Source organism: Lates calcarifer, linkage group LG7_2 (genome assembly GCF_001640805.2).
Source record: "Lates calcarifer isolate ASB-BC8 linkage group LG7_2, TLL_Latcal_v3, whole genome shotgun sequence".
Lineage (NCBI taxonomy): Eukaryota > Metazoa > Chordata > Actinopteri > Centropomidae > Lates > Lates calcarifer.
In genome coordinates, this window is record NC_066854.1 from 5522855 (window position 1) to 5543251 (window position 20397).

Below are 20397 nucleotides of genomic sequence, written 5' to 3' on the forward strand. Positions count from 1 at the left end.
AAAGCAGACAGCAGATACCACACAGGACAAGTCTCAGAACAACTGGGACATTTGACTTATTGTAAATTTGAATAGTAAAATATCAACTGAGTGTAGCTCTGTCTTCTACCGAGACCTATTACCTATTTCACTTAAGAAATTAATCTGGATATTTCTTTCACCTCTGGTTTAAGTAAATAAATGAGTCAAGCAAGCCTGGCTTTTGACTATGAAAACAGTAGTGGGTGTAGGGGAAACACCCAGACTGGCTGATTAAACTTTGGTTAATATTGCATCAGTCATTACAAAAATAAGAAAAGAGAGTAAATTGAAGTATGAATTAAGGTACATTTGTAGTAATCATCCACATGTGTGTAGAGTAACCAGCATTTTTCTCTCTATAAAATGACTTTACACAAGAAATGGACTGATGTTCTTTTAAGCAAGTGGTGCCAGTGCAGAGTTACAAATCTGTTTTATTGAGAAAGCAACACAAGCTCGTCTTAAAAAAAGGGAATAAAAGAAAAAACACTTCCAACAATTCACCAAAAAAAAAAGAAAAAAACTTTGTCATCACTGCTGGGGTTAAGAGGGAAGGATTTGGTGGGACACTGGGACAGTCTTGACTTCCTTCAGAATCTTCCCGAGCGCTCCCGATCCCTCGACCTCCGCCTTTCGCGGTCCCGTCGTCGATCCCTGGAGCGGGAGCGTCGTTCCCGGGAACGTGAGCGAGAGCGGTGCCTGGTGGGGGAGACAAAAAAGGCTAGATTTGTTTACAAATTCCAACCAACTGAGTAGAAATCTTATCTTTCATTTTAAAGATTTCTGCACCTTTTCCTGCGGCGGCCATACAACTCCCTTCGAAGTTCCCGTGATATGGGTTTCAGGTGCATGAAGTTGCAGAAGCCACCACGGGTGCACTCTCTGTGGGGGAACAGCACGTGAAGGGTTAAAACTTGCTGGCCTTGCACTTTGGTGGAGCTGTGCCACAAGGATAAGTTGGCTCTTAGTTACACATGAGGTGCATGCCAGTCCACCAGGCAGAACATCTGATCTTTATCTGCCTCCACACTAAGTTCGTCCTATCACTGGCAGAGCAAACAACCCCCCGGTCCAATGGAAAATCACTGAGGGACTCATAAAGGAGAGGATCGGTTTCCTCACACTGTGCAGGGACAAAGTTTATCTTTGCATTTAACAGAAGATGTGACAATTCACACAGTGACCATTCAGCTGGGAAAGTTTCAGTGCCTCGCTGAAGGACACGTAAAAGCAAAGCTTCATCGAGCTGCAGACATGGCCTTTATTTACCTGAGAGGGGTCCTCGGGTCAGAAACGAGCTCCTGGGCCCCCATTTACCCCCTGTTCAGGTTTTTCTATGATCTATGTCCTTATCATGTCAGCTGATACTGTGCTTCAGTGGTGCATATTCCCAAACAAGCAATTAATGAGTACAAAGCATTCTTGACAGAGTACAGAGTCTGTGGTAACTCAGACTTCAAAGCAGAGTGAACAATGAAGCTTTATCTGGGATTGTCTAAGTGCAAATAAAACATTTGCATTTCAGGAGGCAATACGTCAAAATACTGTATTAAAACACCTGGGATAGTGAAACACAGCTAAACAGTGTGTATTACTGACTTCTCTACAGTTCAGCATTACTGTTGAACTTGCTGGGCCTGACTCTGATAGTTTAAGCTGCTGACTATCACTCAGATATGCACTTCTCACAGGACAAATTTAAATGTATATATCTTAGCTCACCCCATTTCATACTGACGGCAGCAAGCTTCCCTGAAGTCAGTGACGGGGGAGAGCTCTGCATGGATGGGCTGACCATTGAACCAGCGGTTGTTCAGGTCCATGACTGCTTTCTCTGCATCCTCCTCACGACGAAACTACACAAAGGACAGACACATGCACTTAGGGAGTAGCAGGTGGTAGCTAACACAACATAAAAACATTTAATTGCATGATGATGCAACTACACAAAGAATAAAAAACTGTCAAATAAGCTGGGAAACATTTTACTGCATTTAAATGACCTTTTTAAACCCACATCTCCTTGTAAATACATTTGGATCCGCCACCAACCTTAACGTAGACATTGCCAACAAGGTGGTCACCCAAGTTATCACACACGTTCATCTCCTCCACCTCTCCATACTTCTCCTCCATCTCTGTGAACACTTCCTGTGTTGAAAATAAGAGAGGGAATGACCAATCATCCTGTCCAACTAGTTTTCATCCTTCATTATGTTGAAATACTTGTTAACAAGGAAAGTGGTTTGCTCAGTCAACCACATCAGCCAACCTACTTCCTGGGGGAAACCCTGTAGCAGTTATGTTTATGTTATCGAAGGAAATGAAAAATAATAATCAAGCACAACAGGGTGATATGAACGTATATTGTGTCCAACTCCTCTTTCGAGATCAGTCTTTTATAATGTAAACCTGTAAACAATGTCATAATTAGAAAAACATAAACTAGAGTAAAGAAAATACCAATTTCTTTTTTAATTTATTGAACCCCACATTCTCCATGAGGGAAACAGTTACAGTTGAGGCAGTAACTCCTGCTGTGTCAGCATTTACTCCTGAACTGATCAAGGATTGTTACATCAGCAAAAAGCAAAGTCATGTTGCACTTTTTGGCAGCCATGTGTTACAAAAGGGCAGATGACCCAGTTGTGACGTCACGTCGTGCAATATGTGGAACAAAGATAGGTAACGAGCACAAAAGTTCACTCACCTCAAAGAACTCATCGTAGTGCTCCTGCATTTCCACATCGCTGACGGCGCCTACAAAATGTCAACAAGGAACGGTCAAGGTAAAGCCAGACAGGTGTTGGGAGAAAAGTCTTTAAATGGACTGAAAACTAGCTGTAACAACATAGCATGATGCTTCTTGCTATAATATTTAAACTCTTATATTATAAATGTTACCTGTAAACATAGATCAAAAAGGTAAGATTCTGTGTATTACTGGATGCTACTGTAACAGCTTCCTCTCTCTCTCTCTATGTCATGGCAATTCAACCTATTTCACAGAAGCAAAGTAAAGACTAGAGCTGACCCCTCTTAGTCTTCTCCTGGTTTAATTGGGATATATATTAAAATGACATTTACAAATGTTTCACCTTTTGGTTACAAAAGTATTTGTGTAGCTACATGTACATTATGAACAGAAGGGCCGTGACGTGAGACCACATGATTTTTAGGTCAACTATCAACCCCTGGCTATCACATGAAGGAGGGAGTAGAGGACAGTATTAGTAGAAACCCGCTTCCATGAATCAGAAGCAAAAACTGTGTTCTCAATGTGAAACTTAAGTGTAAAGGAAACAAGACAGGAACAGGACATTAATTATAGCTCTTAAGTCTCACATCTGTTCCAAGTATGCAAAACAAAGGATCTGAAACCAAACTGTTCTGTGTGCCACACTGACTCAGGTACTTCAGGAGTTAGGCCAGGAAAACATGCAAGAGAAAGCATGAGGCCAGTAATCCTAACTCCAGGAAATGATGTGATGCATTAGAGATGTCTCTAGAGGACACATTCCTACACTAAGCCAGATTAATGTGGGGAGGTGTGATACAGTAAATCAAGTGGTCAGTGCTGGAGGGTCCTGCAGATGAAGGGAGAACTTACAGTGTAAACCATCAGCAGACTGGGCAGAGTTTTGAAGGTTATGAAGGTAAATGTTCAAGAGGGAAATGGTCTGAAATACAAAACGTAAACTTCTGTGATATAAATCCAACCAAAAATAGAGCTGGGGAGGAAAAAAATGTGATTAGATATTTTCCGGAAATACTGCACCGAGGTCGGACTAATTATGTGACGGATACTAAAGCTGCATTCACAAGCATCTCAGAAATAACCGCTCTGTCATTTATCAGAGGGGAAGCTCATTGTGTCCCCTTGCTGTTTTGTAGATTGTTTTGAAACATGTTAGCATCTTTTTCACCTACTTCTAACAAAGCTGGGCACTGGCAGAGTACGAGCAACAATTTTAGGCTGTAGCAGTGCATGTTAGAGATGACACATGGTGGAAAAACAATGGTTCAGTTTAGCTTGAAAAGGATGTGAACTTGTTAATGCAGGTCAGATTTTTTTTAGTTAACTGAAAGTTTTATTATCAAGATTTTTTTTTTAAAAAAAGGGAAAGAAAATCAAATACACAATGATCTATAAGTTAAATGTTTATTTACAACTTGTCACTTTTGTCTCTTTTTTTTAATTCATGCATTATATGAAAACTTTAATACTGTGACTTGACTGTTCTACAAAACAACTGTAAGCTACTCATTCATAGTGATGGATGATATTGACTGGGTAATGAGTGAAGACTCCACGGTGAATGGAAGTAATTGGTCTTAAATTGTATTAGGAAAAACTCACAATACCACTATTAAAAAAGGACGAAAACTAAAATAATACTGAAATTGTCCTTTAAAAAGTCAATAGGAGCCTGTTATTTTTCATAATCTAATCACCAATGTCATTTTAGAACAATCCTCACATCAGACAGAGGACGAGAGTGATCAGTTTAACAGTCATATGTAACAGTTTTATTTCAATAGTGCGTATGAATGCAATCCTCCTAAAATTCAGTGGATGCATAGTTTTATTTTAGAGATAGAATAGCAGACAAACGAGCTCTAAAATCCCCTCTTACTCCATTATACACCTACCTGTCTAAGAGGTTCTGCTTCAGCTCTACTAGACTGGACTCATCATACTTAACGTGCACACTCTATCACTCACACTTCTAAGTATGCTCCCAAAATCAGTACAGTCTGTGAGTACAGTTCGTTTTGTTTGTGTATACTTGTGTTCTGCACTGCGAGTCACATGAAGGCTTCGACTGCACAAGGTTGAAAAACAGATAGTGAAGGCAATAGGAGCAGGTGTTCGTGTGTGTTGTTTGTCTTGGGCGATAACCAATGAATTTTGGTCTGGAATACTTGGGAGATAATGGGGTCCCGACTGGGTCTCCAGCTAACAGGGCTGAAGCAGTACCTCACATCTGCTGCTATATATGAACACCACTATATAGGAAACAGAGAGGGATTCTGCTGACATTTGTTTTTTTACTTACAGCGAGAGGCGTCTGCGGTCTGTGCACTGTTCTGGGGATTACGGTAGATGTTCTGAATCAAGATGGTCTGCAGAGGAAAGAACAAAAAGATGGTGGTGAGACAGGATAGCATGATGACTCTCTACTTTAATGCCTTTTCTGGTAACAGCAACTTTTATTTCTAGCACAAGATGCTTTGAAACTATTCCAAGAAGTTAAGGAAAACAAAGTGAAATGACAGTTATGAAGTTACTGGTCTGTAAACTGGCCTGTTCTGTAAACTGGACTGGCCATATTTTCCCACTTGTATTATTTGTATCATTATTTTTAGCAATAAGTTCAGTAAACTGCCCCCAAACACACACAAAAATCTCAAAAACTGTAATTTTATTGAAAACGAACAAACTGCAGTAAAGAAGTTCATAATTGCAACTAAAAGAGAACTGCTGCGAATGAGAAATGACGAAACAGAAAATGACGGAGGAGATGTCTTATTCCAATAACTCCTCAAACATTAACCAAAAAATTGAGCAAAACACTATGTGTAAATATCAGACTAAACCAAATATCCAAAAATAAAAACTTCTGAAGATGTATCTCATACACATGAACACTTTTGACTTTGACAAATTTAGAGATTACACAGTTGCACTTAGTACACCAAATAAAATTTACCTTGCATATTTTTACCTGTTAGATTAATAAGATACATCTTTACAAACAGATCAGCTTCACAGAAAGAGCTGTAATAAAGTGATCAGACAATATCCACGAAGTAGCCAACAGTGATATGTTAATGTAGCAGAATAAAGCCACAGTTTTAGGAGAAAGAATTTGTTAGGATCCTCACCTGGCTGAAGGTTGGTTTGTTGTGCAATCTCGAGCAGCGGTCTCCATGTCTGCAAGCTCCAATTTTAAAATAGAAAGAACAATTGACCCTGGAAAAGAAGGAATAGTGTCACCTTTAAAGTTTGCCTCTGCTTCAATACATTCAAACTTCAGAATTCAGTTTTTGTTAGTATTAAACATACAGGCTACAATGTTGAGAAACCAGGACACAACTGAACACTGATGATCGGAGAGCATAATATTATAAATAACCAGATTTCAATGTAAAAACACCATAACCCGAAAATATTAAAACTCGAGAAAGTCCTTCGACATGTAAACGTACTTCGTGTTACGTCTTTTTCTTGGTCTTAAATCTCTGATATAGGGACACATTTATTCCTGTCCACTTATTTGAATGAGTGAAATGATCATTATACGGCTCTGCTTGGCTATTTTAACCGCTGTTATGTTTTGATCCATCTCTGAGACCAACATATAGTCATACTCGGGTTATTGTAACAAGTGCACAGTCAACATGTCGCGATAACTGACTGTGTAACTTGCAAACTGTTTATTAGCCTTAAACGTGTAGGATGCCTTTTGCTGCACTCCACCGGTAAAACGGAACAAAACAATCCGCCTAAGTGAAGCAGCTGCTCTGCTAGCAACCTAATTTATTAACCAGGCTACACGACACCTGGCTGCTTAATAACCCCCAAAGCATACTTCAAATGTTTAAGCGTGTACCAAAAACTAGTGAACAATTTCTAAAATAAAACACTTTGGCGCAAAACAGCAGCACACAGTAGCTGGAGGTTAGCTAAGGTGTCTTCATGAGTTTCATTCAATGCGTTAGCTGAACGTTAGCTTCCTCTTGCTAACGTAAGCTTTGCTAAGACATTCAGTGGCGCTGCGACTACAAACAGAGCCCCGCTGGCGATGAAGCAAAGCCACTGCAAACACACTTTGAATGATACTAATCGTTTAGGTGACTAATCTGCTAATTATCAAATAAAACTTACTTGTCTTTCTCTGTACCGAAAATGGACGCCAGGTACTCCGCCATTTTCGGCTCGTCGGAGACGTAGTGATTACGTCGTACGTCATTACGTAAAGGACGCGCAGTCGTCACCACTCGACGACCTGCATTGACCCTGAACGCCACATATGTGCGCTGTTGTTCAAGAAAAAATATTTATTTGTCTACAACAATGGTTTTCTTCTTTTCTCAGATAAGCTTACTTTTGTTTTATTGTTCGAATGTCCTCAAAATGTCGCCACAAATACATAATACTCTCCCCTGAGATGTACACGAGAACAGAGTATTCAAGTGGTAAAAATTAACTGAATACTTTTAGTTTTGATACACACTACATGTTACTAATGATAATGAAGATAATAATAATAAAAATTCCAGACTTTTAATCTGATAAAATTTGGATTGCAGGCCCTGTACCTGTAATGGAATATTTCTACAGTGAAGTATTCAGGGTCAGACCACCTGTGCGATGACAACTTGTTACAGGTTTCAGAATGAGCAGACCTACTTTCAGGACTGTTACTAAAGTGGGCCAAAATTTTACTAACGCTTATGTATTTTTAGGTGCATCAAATTTTGAATGGAACACTTTTTGTGGTATTTTTGGTACTTTACCTACACTTTTATGAAATGTTCTCGTTCTCCCCTGAGTTTTACATGTTGAATTGATGAATATTTCCACTGTGGTGAGACTTTGTTGAAACATATTGAAGTTGTCACACCACTCCAATTATCTGACAGCTATATTGCAGAATAATATTTTATATGTAAAACATACAGATACTACATAATAGGGAACAATACTGTATGGCAATATGGCATTAAAAGAAAAAGAATTAGTGCTTTTAGGTTGTACACTGATACAGACCCAAGGTTTACTAATGCTGTTGTACTTCACTATTTTGATTGCAGCATTTTTATTGGAGTATTTTTCCAGATGTTGTCACTTTCTCTTCACTGCATTTATTTCTCAGGAGTTTTAAGGAAATCTTGCCAGAGGACTTACAGGAAACAGGTTAAAAAAAATAAAAGTCTGACTTTTTGGCTAAAGATTAGGTCAAGCCCCAAATTTCCCATAACACAACTCAGTTATATCTATTCAATCCTGACATTATTAGGGTTTTTTTTTTTTCCAGACTTCACAAGGCTCCCTCTGGAGCCACAAAAGACATTTCACAATTTTTATTAGTAACAGACTAACCAGTAATCTCTTTACCAAATCATATGAACTTGAAACTGGTTAAGTTGTCTTTTAAAATCTGAATGTGGCTGAGTCATTGAAAGACAAGCAGGCCACAGGCTGATGGTGCCGCCTGATAGCAACCACGTACACACATCAACAGAGTGGGCATTAAAGCTCAAGAGGCCACAGCATCCCCAACCTCCTCTTCAGCACACTGTACCGTATATCCTCCACTGAAACCGCAAGGCTGTGCACAGGGCCACACAAGTTTGCAGGAGGTGCAGACGGCAAAGATAAAAGGAAGGGAGAGAGGAGAGGAAGTCAGCTTGAAGAGGTTGAACCACAGACGCTGCCAAGAAGTAATGAAGAAGACGTAAAGGTGCACAGACTGAAACAAGAGTCGGAAATGAAGAGAGCTTGTGAGAGGGGGAGACTGTAGTAAAACATCTCTGCTGTTGCTGTGTCGTAGCGGCTGAAACTGTGGGAACCCGCCTGGTTTGAGATGTTTGACTGCATTGGACCTGCAAGACTTGCAGAACCAAGACCATCCACTGACATACACTCACCTCCACTGCATTCACCGCCCCTACTCTCTGGGGGAAAGAGGCAGAGGTAGGAAGGGAGTGAGCAGACAGTAGAAAGAGGAAGCAGCATGTAGTTGTGGTGGTAGCTCTGATCAGTGCTTCTCTATTTTGCTTAACTAAATAATGATGCGTTTGGAGGAACATTTCCCACTTGGATCTTCTGCAACTGGAAGATGACTGGAGCTTTTCACAGTGTTCCCATCATGAGGCCTTACTACTGCTGGACCGTCCTGTATGTGTCCATCTTGGCAGCGCTGGTTCTCACCTTAAACGCTGACAGTAAGTTATTATTTTTTGCATATTGTTCTGCTTTAGTATTTGTGTGGTGTTACCTTTCCTTCCTCTGTAGGTCTGTAATGTGTAAATCAGGCTTTCTGACTGAAAAGTCAGGTTATTCTATTTTTCCTGGAAAGTTTTGTGACCTCCATCCAAATTTTTGGATAGAGGCCTGATTTCTGTAAGGTTCATGAACCTTGAAGTGCTGCATATACTGTCAGTACTGGATTTAGATTTTAAAAGGACATAGTTGGTGTTACAGTTACGTCCCGGACACAGTTTGGCGTAGAAGTCATAACAGATATCGGCTATCAAAGTCAGTTGATGATTTTGCGTGCCGCCCAATTCTGCTTTAAACGTATTACGTAAAAGCTACGACTTGCCTTTCAAATGTATGTAGATTTTACTATGAATATTTTTTGAAATGTAAAAAATGTTTTTAAAAAATGACATAGTTTCAGATGCTAAATATACTTTTGGTTCATTTCTTCCACAACAAGAAGGTGTTTGTCGCATGTGTGGGAGCTTGATGGAAACAATTAGAGATTTTATTTCAAACATAAAAAAAAGCAGAAAAAATTCTAAAAGCATTTTTTTTTATGTAGAAGTTACTCATTAGCTTCATTAGTCATCAACTCACTTCATGTTCCTCATGACTTTGAAGTGTTGAGTAAGACAAGAGAGGAAATAATTTTGTGATTTATTTTCATTCTTAGGACTAATGTGATTTCTTCCTTTAAATAACAGTACTGATTGTGTGTGAATGACTTTCATAGCCACTGACCACAGTTTCTCTCATGTATTTTTGTAAATTCTGTGGTTTTCTTGTACTTCAAATGCTTCTGTGTGGTCTGAGGGTACGAGGGATAGGCCTGTTATTAAATAATGGCTCTCTGTGGGCCAGTGCTAGTATTACCACATGAAAAAGCAAAGGTGTTTTTATCCAGTCATGTAAATTTGATATTTCTCAGATATGTGTTTTTCACAGATCAGGGACAAGCCCAGTTGTCTTTGGAATATACAGTAGACATTTACATTTCCGGTTATTGATCATGTGACGTGTGCGAAAGCTCCAGAACAGCTACTAAATGGACCTTGTAGTGAGACTGTTTTGTCAATGGCTGTTTCCAAAGTCAAGAACTCTTGCTCGACATTTACGGTAAACTTGAGATCTGTGGCTTTAAAGTTCCCCTTGAGATGGTGAACTTCAGGTGGGGTTTACTCTCAGTTCCTTCAACCACTGCATCTCATGCAAATTGATTTCAAAATGTCACCAAGTCATTTTTTTTAGCGTGTTTGATTAGTTTTTATGCTTTCACTTTTACTGTAGTTGGTCTTGTGTCACATTTACTTGTCTTTTGATCTTATATTATTTCATGTGATGGTATTTTTTCTTTCCTAAGTGACTTTCACAGCCTTACAAGACAGTATTATGCAGCTAATGTATTTAAATGTGTTTAGTGTCTTTTAACTAATGTAACAACTGCCATCAACTATTCTTTATAAAAGATGTTTTGTTGTTAGTCTAAAGATGCCTTTATTCAAAATCCTGTTATCCACTGTTATTATTCACTATTTTATCATTTATAAACTTCATGTGTTCTCATTTCTGCAGGTAAAACCTCAGAATGTGAAACATCAATTAAAGTACGCCGCAACACAGTTTACCAGGCCTTTGTTGGACAGGACCTCAGGATTAACTGCACTGTTTCATTCTGCAACAATACACAACCAGTCTCCTGGTTTAAGCTTGAAAATGGTACTGACTCAGTCAGTGTCAACAAGAACAGTCACATTAAAACAGAGTGGAAACCGTCAGACCATTTAGAGGGGACATCATATTTGATCTTCCAAAAAATACTCAGCAACGACTCAGGTGTGTATCGGTGTCGAAGTGGAGGCAGTGTGAGTCATAACATCAACATCTTAGTCAGTGGTAAGTGATCCTTTCTGCACTGACTTTCTCAGTAGTTAAACACATCCGTACTGTACCCTAAAAAACTGCACAGCTTACATTTCTAACTGCTGCTGAATAACAAATGACTGCTGCACTTTGGTGTAATTTGAAATTATATAATATTTGTGACATTAAATTCCTTTGTTCCTCTTATATGAATAAATCTTGAGATAGCAGCTCTGTATTGTTTTATAGGTGATGCTGAGCTAACCACTGTTACATCGAGGACAGAAACAAGTATGAAATCTTTTTTTGCAGCAACATTGCTAATTCAGTCTTTTCCCATTGCGTAGCTTTAACCTGCATCTAAAGCATCAATTCTTTCAAACACTGTAGCCTGTTACTTACAATACTTAAATACATAAACACACATTCATGTTGAGTCAAACTTTTTTTTTCTTGCAGCTAGCACAACTTCTAGTCCTGAACCCCGAGAAAATCTACTGATGTACGTTTACTGTGCTTCTGGGATTCTGGCATTCGTCATGATAGTGATAGTTATATCTGTCATATCAATGCAAGGGTGTAAAGGTGAGATGTTATGATTTTTTTTAAAGTTCAGCACAACAGTTCAGTACATATTAATGATTGAAAACAATAACTAATTTCACCAAACTGTCCATCATGCAGGTAAATCAAAGAAAGAGACACAAACTGAAAACCAGGTGAGACAAGAATACATTTCAGGCTTATATCTACATCATCCATCCACCCCCCTCAAACACTTTGATGCATTATACTTTTTTGGATGTGTGCAGTACATTGCAATCCCCATGGTCGAGCAACCCTTCCAAGATGTCGGCCTCCAGCCTGCACCAAGAGAAAGCCCCTCTGCTCCACCACCTCGGAGGTCTACGCGGAGAAAGGCAGCGCCCTCACAGTTACCGAGAAATAATGAGCGTGTTTGTGACGGCATAAAAGAGAACAGAGAGAGACAGAGGAATGTGGAGGAGGAGGAGGAGGAGGGGAGCTCTGTCGTTTACGCTGCACTCAACCACCAGCTGCCACCGGGGGCTGCTGCTCGGCCATGGAGGCCACAGGAGGAGTTTTCAGAGTACGCGGCTATTCGTGTGTCATAAAGACCCACTGGACTAAACTGGACTAAACCACTTCAAAGCAGAGGACATCTCACATTATGTGGAGTAATATGGGTCTTAATGTTGGCTACAGTAAATTTGGCTCCGGTAGCCACCCACACTAGAGGACCACTGACGAACATTTGAAACTGGTGCATCCTAGAGGAGCTTGAGAGGGAAATTATAAAGGCATACACAGCGAGGATTACAATTCAGAAAACTCATCATGGACAAAAAACTGCTCTGTTATCACAACATGAGGATGTTACAGCAAAGAGCTTTCAACCCAATCTACCAAAGAATAATTCAAGAGCTAAAATGTGCACCTACACCATTTGGTCAATACTATAAAGGCCCTGCACACCTGCACAGGTGCTCTCACTCTGACTTGATCTCTGCTCAAGCTGAAGTCTGGGGGAGCTATGCCAGGAGGTCATCATGTACCAAACTGAATGACAAAGGTAAAAAGACAGGTAACAGAAGAGAAAGACATGAGGTAAAGGTAACAAATTACACTAGTTCTTTCTCTTTCTGTTGACCTCATCTCATGTCTAACATGTTTGAACATAAAGGAACTAAAGAAAGGATGTGGTACGTTGAGGTGAGATTATTTTGTCTCCTAACAGGTGTCGAGGTTTATACTGAAATATTATCATCAGAGGAAGAAGCCTGATGTCGCAGTTGCAAATTGAGTGTACGGCATCGCCCCCTTCTCAGGAGTTTGAACATGACGTACTCTGTATTGAGAAAGGCCTGGTCTGTGCACGGCTATACAACCCAGAGTTAGCAAAGTGCCAGAAGTAATACTACAGAGAGGCTACTAAATAGACTAAAACTGTTAGCATGTAGTATCTGGACATGTCTTTCAGGTTGTAAGCTGCCAAACTGCAGGTGCATGAATCAACCCTCACTTACGTTTACAGGTTAAGGGATAAAGTTAGTGATAGTCTACTTGTTTCTTAATGCCAATAAATCCCATGAAAAGACTGAAAACAACATCAAGTATTGTCTTTGAGGTGACGTGTTCCTTCATTATGATGAAAATGGGCACTGAAGTTTATTTTGATTCACCTGCACTGTGCTGCTGTAAATACTCACTAGACCACTAAATGTGTATTAATCCGCTACTGGAAATAGTCCTCAACAAATTCACTCTTTACACCTCTTTGAACACGTTTTGCTAAAACCTCCATACCCTTTTCTTAGGAGATGATATTTTATAAAATGAAACATTTTGTAGATTTGTGCCCTGTTTTTAAAGACTGGGGGGCTGAACGTTAAAGATTGGGTGAGAAGTCAGAAAACTACTGAAACGGGACTAAAGTTGTGTTGGGTTTTGGTATTTTAATTGGATTTGTTGACAGTAAAAATATAATAAAGTAGTGAATAAAATATAGCCTTATCCTCTGAGATACAGGAAGATGAAATCAGGCTACAAAGTCCTTGGACTGTAGATCTACAGCATGAGAGAGGCCAGAAGCAGCAGAACATCTTACTAAACTAAATGTATTTTTAAAGACCAACCTTGGCTCGAATGTTTTGTGTCATGCACTCTGACTAAAACTGTGACTTGTTCTGTCGCACATCAATGACTTGAATTTACTCCTCTGAGTAACATCACATCTGATAACAGTAATAGTCTCATGAGCTTACAACCTGTATCATATCACCTATTCATGCATTTCCTGACTTTATGAATGACTAATGAGCTTTTGTAATTTTATAATTACTGACTGTGATTGTTTAACTGGGAAATAGAGAATGTAATAATTATCTAATTCCTTTCTGTGCAATCAAATAATGTGTATTCATAATTGTTTGATTTGAATTAAGATTATATGATGAAATGACTGCTGAGTCACTTTTGCTCTTTGTTTTCTGTTTCAGTTTAATCAAATGTAAGCAGAAATGTTTACTTGAAAATCCCCAAAGAGTGTGTGTGTGTGTGTGTGTGTGTGTGTGTGTGTGTGTGTGTGTGTGTGTTTGCGCCATGATATTTATGTTGAGTGTATGTGCCTTAACAGTATAAAGTGTGTTAGGGGTACATGTACACCACTGTAAGACCACCGTAATCAAAAACAGGAAGTAAAAGCCACCACTTGGCATTTACTGTGATATATATAAAGCAAACATAAGCTGTCTTTAACAGAAGTGGATACCTGGCTCTTCAAGTGTTTTCACAATGAGACCTCACTACTGCCTGACCATCCGTTATGTGTCTATCTTTGTGGTACTCGCCTTCACTGTGGACGCTGTTGGTAAGTTATCGTTTATTATTTCACACTCATTCACCCAGTCTGAGCAGGTCTTTGTTTCTCCAGGTAATGTATCCACGAATATGAATTGAATAAATTATGTTTTGCAATGTTAAAGATTGGAAACATTAAACAGATCTCAAATATACTTATTATATCTCACACATTGATCCAGTGCAGATGTGCAGTACACATAATTTACTGGACACACACAGAAGATGCAACAGAGCAGCATTAAAACTGGATAAATGAATGTAATTTTAATTTGAAAATGATTGAACATTTATATAATGATGTGCAGCCTTAGTCTGTGAAATAAACCTAAAGAAAAGTGAGGAGGCTTTAACACAAACGGCTGTGAAACCGTAACATGGCTCTTTGATGCTTTGATGCTGATTTTAATTCACTGTTTCCAGCTCAGGAGGCTCTTTATAGAACATGTGTTTATTATTAATGGAATAATATTAATATTTAATATTAATGGAAAATAATAACCGTACTTCTTCTACAAGTATTTAAGACAGTAGAAATGACAGAAAGCTTTTTCTTGGCTCTTTCTCTCTAATCTCACCTTCTTCACTAACATTGGTCAACCCTGATCCAACACCCAAACTCTAATCAGTACTGTAAAATTAAACATGTTTAATTTGGAAGAATTTGCTAGAGGTAGCCCAGAACCCAGTGCAGCAAAGTGCTTTAACCACAAAGATACCACTGACCTAAATTTTCAGTTTGACGGCTGCAGCTGCAGCAGGACAAGTCTGTAAACCTTTCTCTGTGATCTAAATCATTTCTGATCGTTGCTATAGACATTTTTTTGGTCTGTCATTCTCCTGCTGCAAGTGAAAATTCAAGATGTGAAATTATGGCTCACCAAAATATGGCTAATGAAGCTGTAGCTGGGGAACATTTTAAGATTAATTGCACGGTTGCTACCTGCATCAGAGAGCCTCCTGGTCAAAGTGGGAGCAGTGTGAGCCATCAACATTAAATCTATACTGGACAGTAGTGGTGTTAATTATTGTGGCAAATAAATAATCTGAATGTTTTTTTCAGATGGTGTTGAGCCCGCCCCAGTAACACAGATGGCTTCAGTGTTATGTACAGGTGTCAGTAAATCCTAAAACATTTTTCACATGAATAAAATTAATATACATCTCTGCTTCTTTGATGCTGAGTCAAATGTCCTGTTTTATCTTCCAGCAGCTCAGGACACTTTCTGGTCATTTGTGTACCGTGTTGTTGGAATCATGGTGTTTGTCATCATAGTGATAGCCATATATGTAACACCAAAGCGAGGGTGTAAAGGTGAGAGTTTGTGATAATTACATACAGTAACTGTTTGATTGCTCAGTGTCAGTCAGCTCCACACTCTGCAGACCTCCTGCTCAAAGGATCAGCTCTCACCTGACAAACAAAACAGTGAAAAACCGATTAAAAATAACACAAAACAATAAGAATAAATATGTAGTACAGCACATATTCTCTATATATGATTCTGAGAACAGTAACTGATCTCACCTGGTGTGTGTGTCCAAGGTGTCTGCTGTGCAGGAGGATCCAAGACCCCACCAGATCCACCAGAGCCTTCCTGTCATGATCATATCTATGAAAATGATCCCTAAAAATCAATCTGCTGAGTTAAACGTCATGATATTAGGGCTATGAGTTATACCAAAACATTTCATATAAATCATTTCAAAACAGGAACTTATATTTGATATATCACATTTTTACTGATTGGGTCAAATGAGTCGATCTGTGCTGAGCTTTGCTGTTGCTGTGTGTTGTATTGTGATGTAATATGATTTGATAATTATTTATTTAATGATTTATTTATTATGTTTCATTACTTTAAAATAATGTATTTTTTTACTGTCACAAAATATAATCAGTTCCTTCATAAAGCTGTGTACTGTCATGTATAATGGTGAATCTTAATGTAAATCATTAAGGTGAAGACATGTTAAGGTAATGGTAAGGGTTCGGTTTAGTCTTTTGTGTGCCTACAATGTCCTTGTTTGTGCTGTGATATGTACATTGAGTGTATGTGCCTTCAAAGCATTAACTGTAATAATGGTACACATACAGCAAAGACCACAGTAATCACAAAACAGGAAGTGAGGGCGACCACACAACATTTACTGTGATACATAGAGCACACGCACTAACAGTCTTTAACAGAAGTGGATACCTGGCTCTTCAAGTGTTTCCACAATGAGACCTAACCGCTGCCTGACCTTTCTTCGAGTGTCCATCTTTGTGGTACTTGTCTTCACTGTGGACGCTGATAGTAAGTTATTGTTTATTATTTCTAAATCGCTCACTTAGTCTGATCAGCTGACTTTGTTCCAGGTGCATTGTTTTACTTGCATCTTTGTGAAAATGGGGATTATTGGTCAGATTAGGCCACACACTACATGGCAGCACATAAGTGGATCTTGGGTTATATAAGATCATGCAATGTCATCACCTAAGACAATGGAGCAGCTCTTTTGACTCGAATTGTGCCCCTGAGGCGGCAGTTTCTCTGAACTCTCACGTCCAAATAAAATTCAATAGCTTTTTTTTAATTCAGTGTACATATATTCTCTGTCAAGCACTCTGCCTGTGTTCTCCTTTGAGAAAGAAATCAGAAAAGATGTTTTTTTTGGTTTATATTCTTTTGGTTTCATGGCACAGAATAGCGTTCATTCTTTGACTACGCAGACATAAAACTTGCCTCCGTGCAGCCAATCAAATCTTTTCACACCATATTTGGAGATCATAGGCAGATGGTCACACTGAGCCAGACAAAAGCCTGCACCACAAACTCTGAATAACAACCACATTAGCTTTCCTGCTAAAGTCTCCATCTTAATATGAGCATGTGTTGTGCACCTCAGCGTGTTGAACGACCCACCAAACAAACATTACATGGGGGGAACATTGGGCTGCTAACATCAGCTTGCAGGCAAGACAGCGAGATTAGCTTCTCAGCTGCAACACATTAAATACCATATAAACTTTGCTGCAAATGTGACTTGGGTTTGGTTAGTTCCTCAACCTACAGCACAGATTTATTTTAGTTTGTCCTCTGCTGGGGCTCAGCCTGCCAGCTGCTGTCAATCAAACACAATAACTGACATTAATTAAATTAAGCATTTGATATTTTTCCCCAAATCCCTTTTTAGTGAGCGAATTTATGTTTGTATCATTTTTTGAAGCTGATTTTATGCAATAATTCAGCAGCAATGCACTATAACATGAGAAAACAGCTCAGTTGTAATAAGCCTGGTCATTGTTTTCATTTTGCTCCTGCAGGTAAAACCTCAGAATGTGAAACATCAATTAAAGTACGCCGCAACACAGTTTACCAGGCCTTTGTTGGACAGGACCTCAGGATTAACTGCACTGTTTCATTCTGCAACAATATACAACCAGTCTCCTGGTTTAAGCTTGAAAATGGTACTGACTCAGTCAGTGTCAACAAGAACAGTCACATTAAAACAGAGTGGAAACCGTCAGACCATTTAGAGGGGACATCATATTTGATCTTCCAAAAAATACTCAGCAACGACTCAGGTGTGTATCGGTGTCAAAGTGGAGGCAGTGAGAGTCATAACATCAACATCTTAGTCAGTGGTAAGTGATCCTTTCTGCACTGACTTTCTCAGTAGTTAAACACATCCATACTGTACCCTAAAAAACTGCACAGCTTACATTTCTAACTGCTGCTGAATAACCAGTGACCACATGCTGTGCTGCACTTTGGTTTCTTTTTAAAACATAAACATTTGTGACATTAAATTCCCCTTGTTCCTCTTTAACCTGTATATAAAGCATCTGTTCTTTCAAACAGTGTAGCCTGTTACTTAGGTTTAAATACATAAACATGTTGAGTCAAACTTCTTTTTCTTCTTGCAGATAGCACAACTTCTAGCATGTGTTGTATTTTTCTCCTGCAGGTAAAACCTCAGAATGTGAAACATCAATTAAAGTACGCCGCAACACAGTTTACAAGACCTTTGTTGGACAGGACCTCAGGATTAACTGCACTGTTTCATTCTGCAACAATATACAACCAGTCTCCTGGTTTAAGCTTGAAAATGGTACTGACTCAGTCAGTGTCAACAAGAACAGTCACATTAAAACAGAGTGGAAACCGTCAGACCATTTAGAGGGGACATCATATTTGATCTTCCAAAAAATACTCAGCAACGACTCAGGTGTGTATCGGTGTCGAAGTGGAGGCAGTGAGAGTCATAGCATCAAAGTCTTAGTCTATGGTAAGTCTTTTGCACAGCATTACTGTATCTGTACTGGACTATGCTTACTGCTGCTGAATGATCACTGCATTATCATTTAGTGGTTAAAATGTGCTTCTTTGATGCTGAGTCAAATGTCCTGTTTTATCTTCCAGCAGCTCAGGACACTTTCTGGTCATTTGTGTACCGTGTTGTTGGAATCATGGTGTTTGTCATCATAGTGATAGCCATATATGTAACACCAAAGCGAGGGAGTAAAGGTGAGAGTTTGTGATTATTACATACAGTAACTGTTTGATTGCTCAGTGTCAGTCAGCTCCACACTCTGCAGACCTCCTGCTCAAAGGATCAGCTCTCACCTGACAAACAAAACAGTGAAAAACTGATTAAAAATAACACAAAACAATAAGAATAAATATGTAGTACAGCACATATTCTCTATATATGATTCTGAGAACAGTAACTGATCTCACCTGGTGTGTGTGTCCAAGGTGTCTGCTGTGTAGGAGGATCCAAGACCCCACCAGATCCACCAGAGCCTTCCTGTCCTGCCTCATCTAACAGTCATATCTATGAAAACAATGAATCTATACTTTAAAATCAACGGCTGAGTCAAACCATATGATATTAGGGCTATGAGAAATATCATCACATTTCATATTAATCATTTCAAAACAGGAACTTATACCTGATGTACCACATTTTTACAGATTGGGTCAAATGAGTCAATCAGTGCTTTTATTGTAAATATGCTTTGAGAATTATTGATTGTATTTTCATTCTTTTTAAATAATCAAACTGCTTTTTTTACTTTTGCAAAATATCATAAATTTCTTCATAAAGGTGTGTGTGCTGTCATGAACAAAGATGAATTATACTTTTGGCTCCATTTTGTGTTTTTGAATTCCTGTAAATGAAGCTGTAACAACACAGAAGTGAAATTTCTTACGTGAGAAACCACTATTGTTTAAGACTGTGCGGTGTGTGTGTGTGTGTGTGTGTGTGTGCACAATGTAATACACAGGTAAATAGTTTTGTTTCCTGTGCAGGTATCATTCTGTGTGCACACATCCGGTACAGATACCTCTTCTAAGTATGATTACTTGTCTGTATTGATGTGTGTGAGTTGGCACCTCTGATCTTTATGCTCTCTGCTGACGATGACTGAAGCATCTTTTCTTCTCTGGGTGTCTCCTGTGCATTTGGGAGCAGACAGACTGTCAACTGATGCACAGGAAGCAGAATTAAACCACACATCACGTAACCATATGAAAAAAACAAAGGAATGGAAGTTGTTTTACAGTGGAAGACAAACATCAGAAACATGCCTCAGCTCAGATTTCACCCAGCTGTTGAAGGAATGATGATTCACTTAAAAAAAATATTTTTAATTAATGTGTGTGGAGTGAAAAAACATCATCATCTCTACATGTTTTAATGTTCATAAATAGATAAATGGCAACAAAAAGTTAAAAAGTTAAACATGGAAACATGCTCATGGAATATTAGCTCTCTAATATAACCCAGACTAATTAAGCAAAGCTATTAACATGTCAAACCCTAAAATAGGAGTCATGGTCAGCTGGCCACATAGTTACCATTGTTATCAAGAGCACAGCGGTGTTAGTGGCTCTACTTGGCTTTCCTTAGGCAGGGTGGTGCTTTGAGCTGACACATGTGCTAACACATGTTTATTTAGGAGGTTAGCGAGCTAACATTTGATAATAGGAGGTAAACTTCCATGTCATTAGTTTTGCAGGTGTTTGCTCAAAACAAAAGTACTGCACAATCCTGAAGAAAGATAACACTATCCATACAACTGCCAACGTCACAGTGACGCCAGTGGAGAACTGCTGAGATATTTCACAGCACAAGTGAAAACTCTCACG

The 20397-nt window shown here is 38.9% G+C and overlaps 2 protein-coding genes across 12 annotated transcripts; one reads left to right on the forward strand and one right to left on the reverse strand.

Moving 5' to 3' along the window:
• Positions 1–437: 437 nt before the first annotated feature.
• Positions 438–7021, reverse strand: LOC108892873 (splicing factor U2AF 35 kDa subunit). 2 transcript variants are annotated; one of them, XM_018690645.2, is made up of 8 exons: positions 6914–7021; positions 5911–5998; positions 5082–5148; positions 2732–2781; positions 2074–2172; positions 1744–1877; positions 811–903; positions 438–720 (listed from the first exon to the last, which is right to left on the reverse strand). In XM_018690645.2, the coding sequence occupies exons 1-8, from the start codon at positions 6955–6957 to the stop codon at positions 612–614; spliced, it is 684 nt and encodes a 227-aa protein (XP_018546161.1). In that variant the 5' UTR covers positions 6958–7021; the 3' UTR covers positions 438–611. The 2 variants fall into 2 exon arrangements, with proteins under 2 accessions (XP_018546161.1, XP_018546162.1); XM_018690646.2 differs by lacking the exon at positions 6914–7021 and adding an exon at positions 3632–3701 and having other exon boundaries at positions 5911–5993.
• On the forward strand, positions 7014–19505 carry LOC108892858 (B- and T-lymphocyte attenuator). 10 transcript variants are annotated; one of them, XM_051066058.1, is made up of 10 exons: positions 7163–8976; positions 10589–10909; positions 11126–11167; positions 11336–11461; positions 11561–11595; positions 11689–12467; positions 12633–14264; positions 15318–15368; positions 15465–15569; positions 15801–16168. In XM_051066058.1, exons 1-6 carry the CDS (start codon positions 8871–8873, stop codon positions 12007–12009), a joined length of 951 nt encoding a protein of 316 aa, XP_050922015.1. In that variant the 5' UTR covers positions 7163–8870; the 3' UTR covers positions 12010–12467; positions 12633–14264; positions 15318–15368; positions 15465–15569; positions 15801–16168. The 10 variants fall into 10 exon arrangements, with proteins under 10 accessions (XP_050922012.1, XP_050922010.1, XP_050922011.1 ...); XM_051066059.1 differs by having other exon boundaries at positions 14156–14264; XM_018690617.2 differs by having other exon boundaries at positions 11689–14264.
• The last annotated feature ends 892 nt before the right edge of the window (positions 19506–20397 follow it).

Coding starts and splice junctions, on each gene's coding strand:
- LOC108892873 (XM_018690645.2), bottom strand. CDS start 6,957: ATGGCGGAGTACCTGGCGTCCATTTTCGGTACAGAGAAAGACAA. Junction 2,782..5,081: donor GACCGCAGACGCCTCTCGCT/GTAAGTAAAAAA, acceptor GACATTTTGTAG/GCGCCGTCAGCGATGTGGAA. Junction 2,173..2,731: donor ACTACGATGAGTTCTTTGAG/GTGAGTGAACTT, acceptor TTTTCAACACAG/GAAGTGTTCACAGAGATGGA.
- LOC108892858 (XM_051066053.1), top strand. CDS start 8,871: ATGACTGGAGCTTTTCACAGTGTTCCCATCATGAGGCCTTACTACTGC. Junction 10,910..17,564: donor CATCAACATCTTAGTCAGTG/GTAAGTGATCCT, acceptor TTGCTCCTGCAG/GTAAAACCTCAGAATGTGAA. Junction 18,769..18,999: donor ACCAAAGCGAGGGAGTAAAG/GTGAGAGTTTGT, acceptor TGTGTGTCCAAG/GTGTCTGCTGTGTAGGAGGA.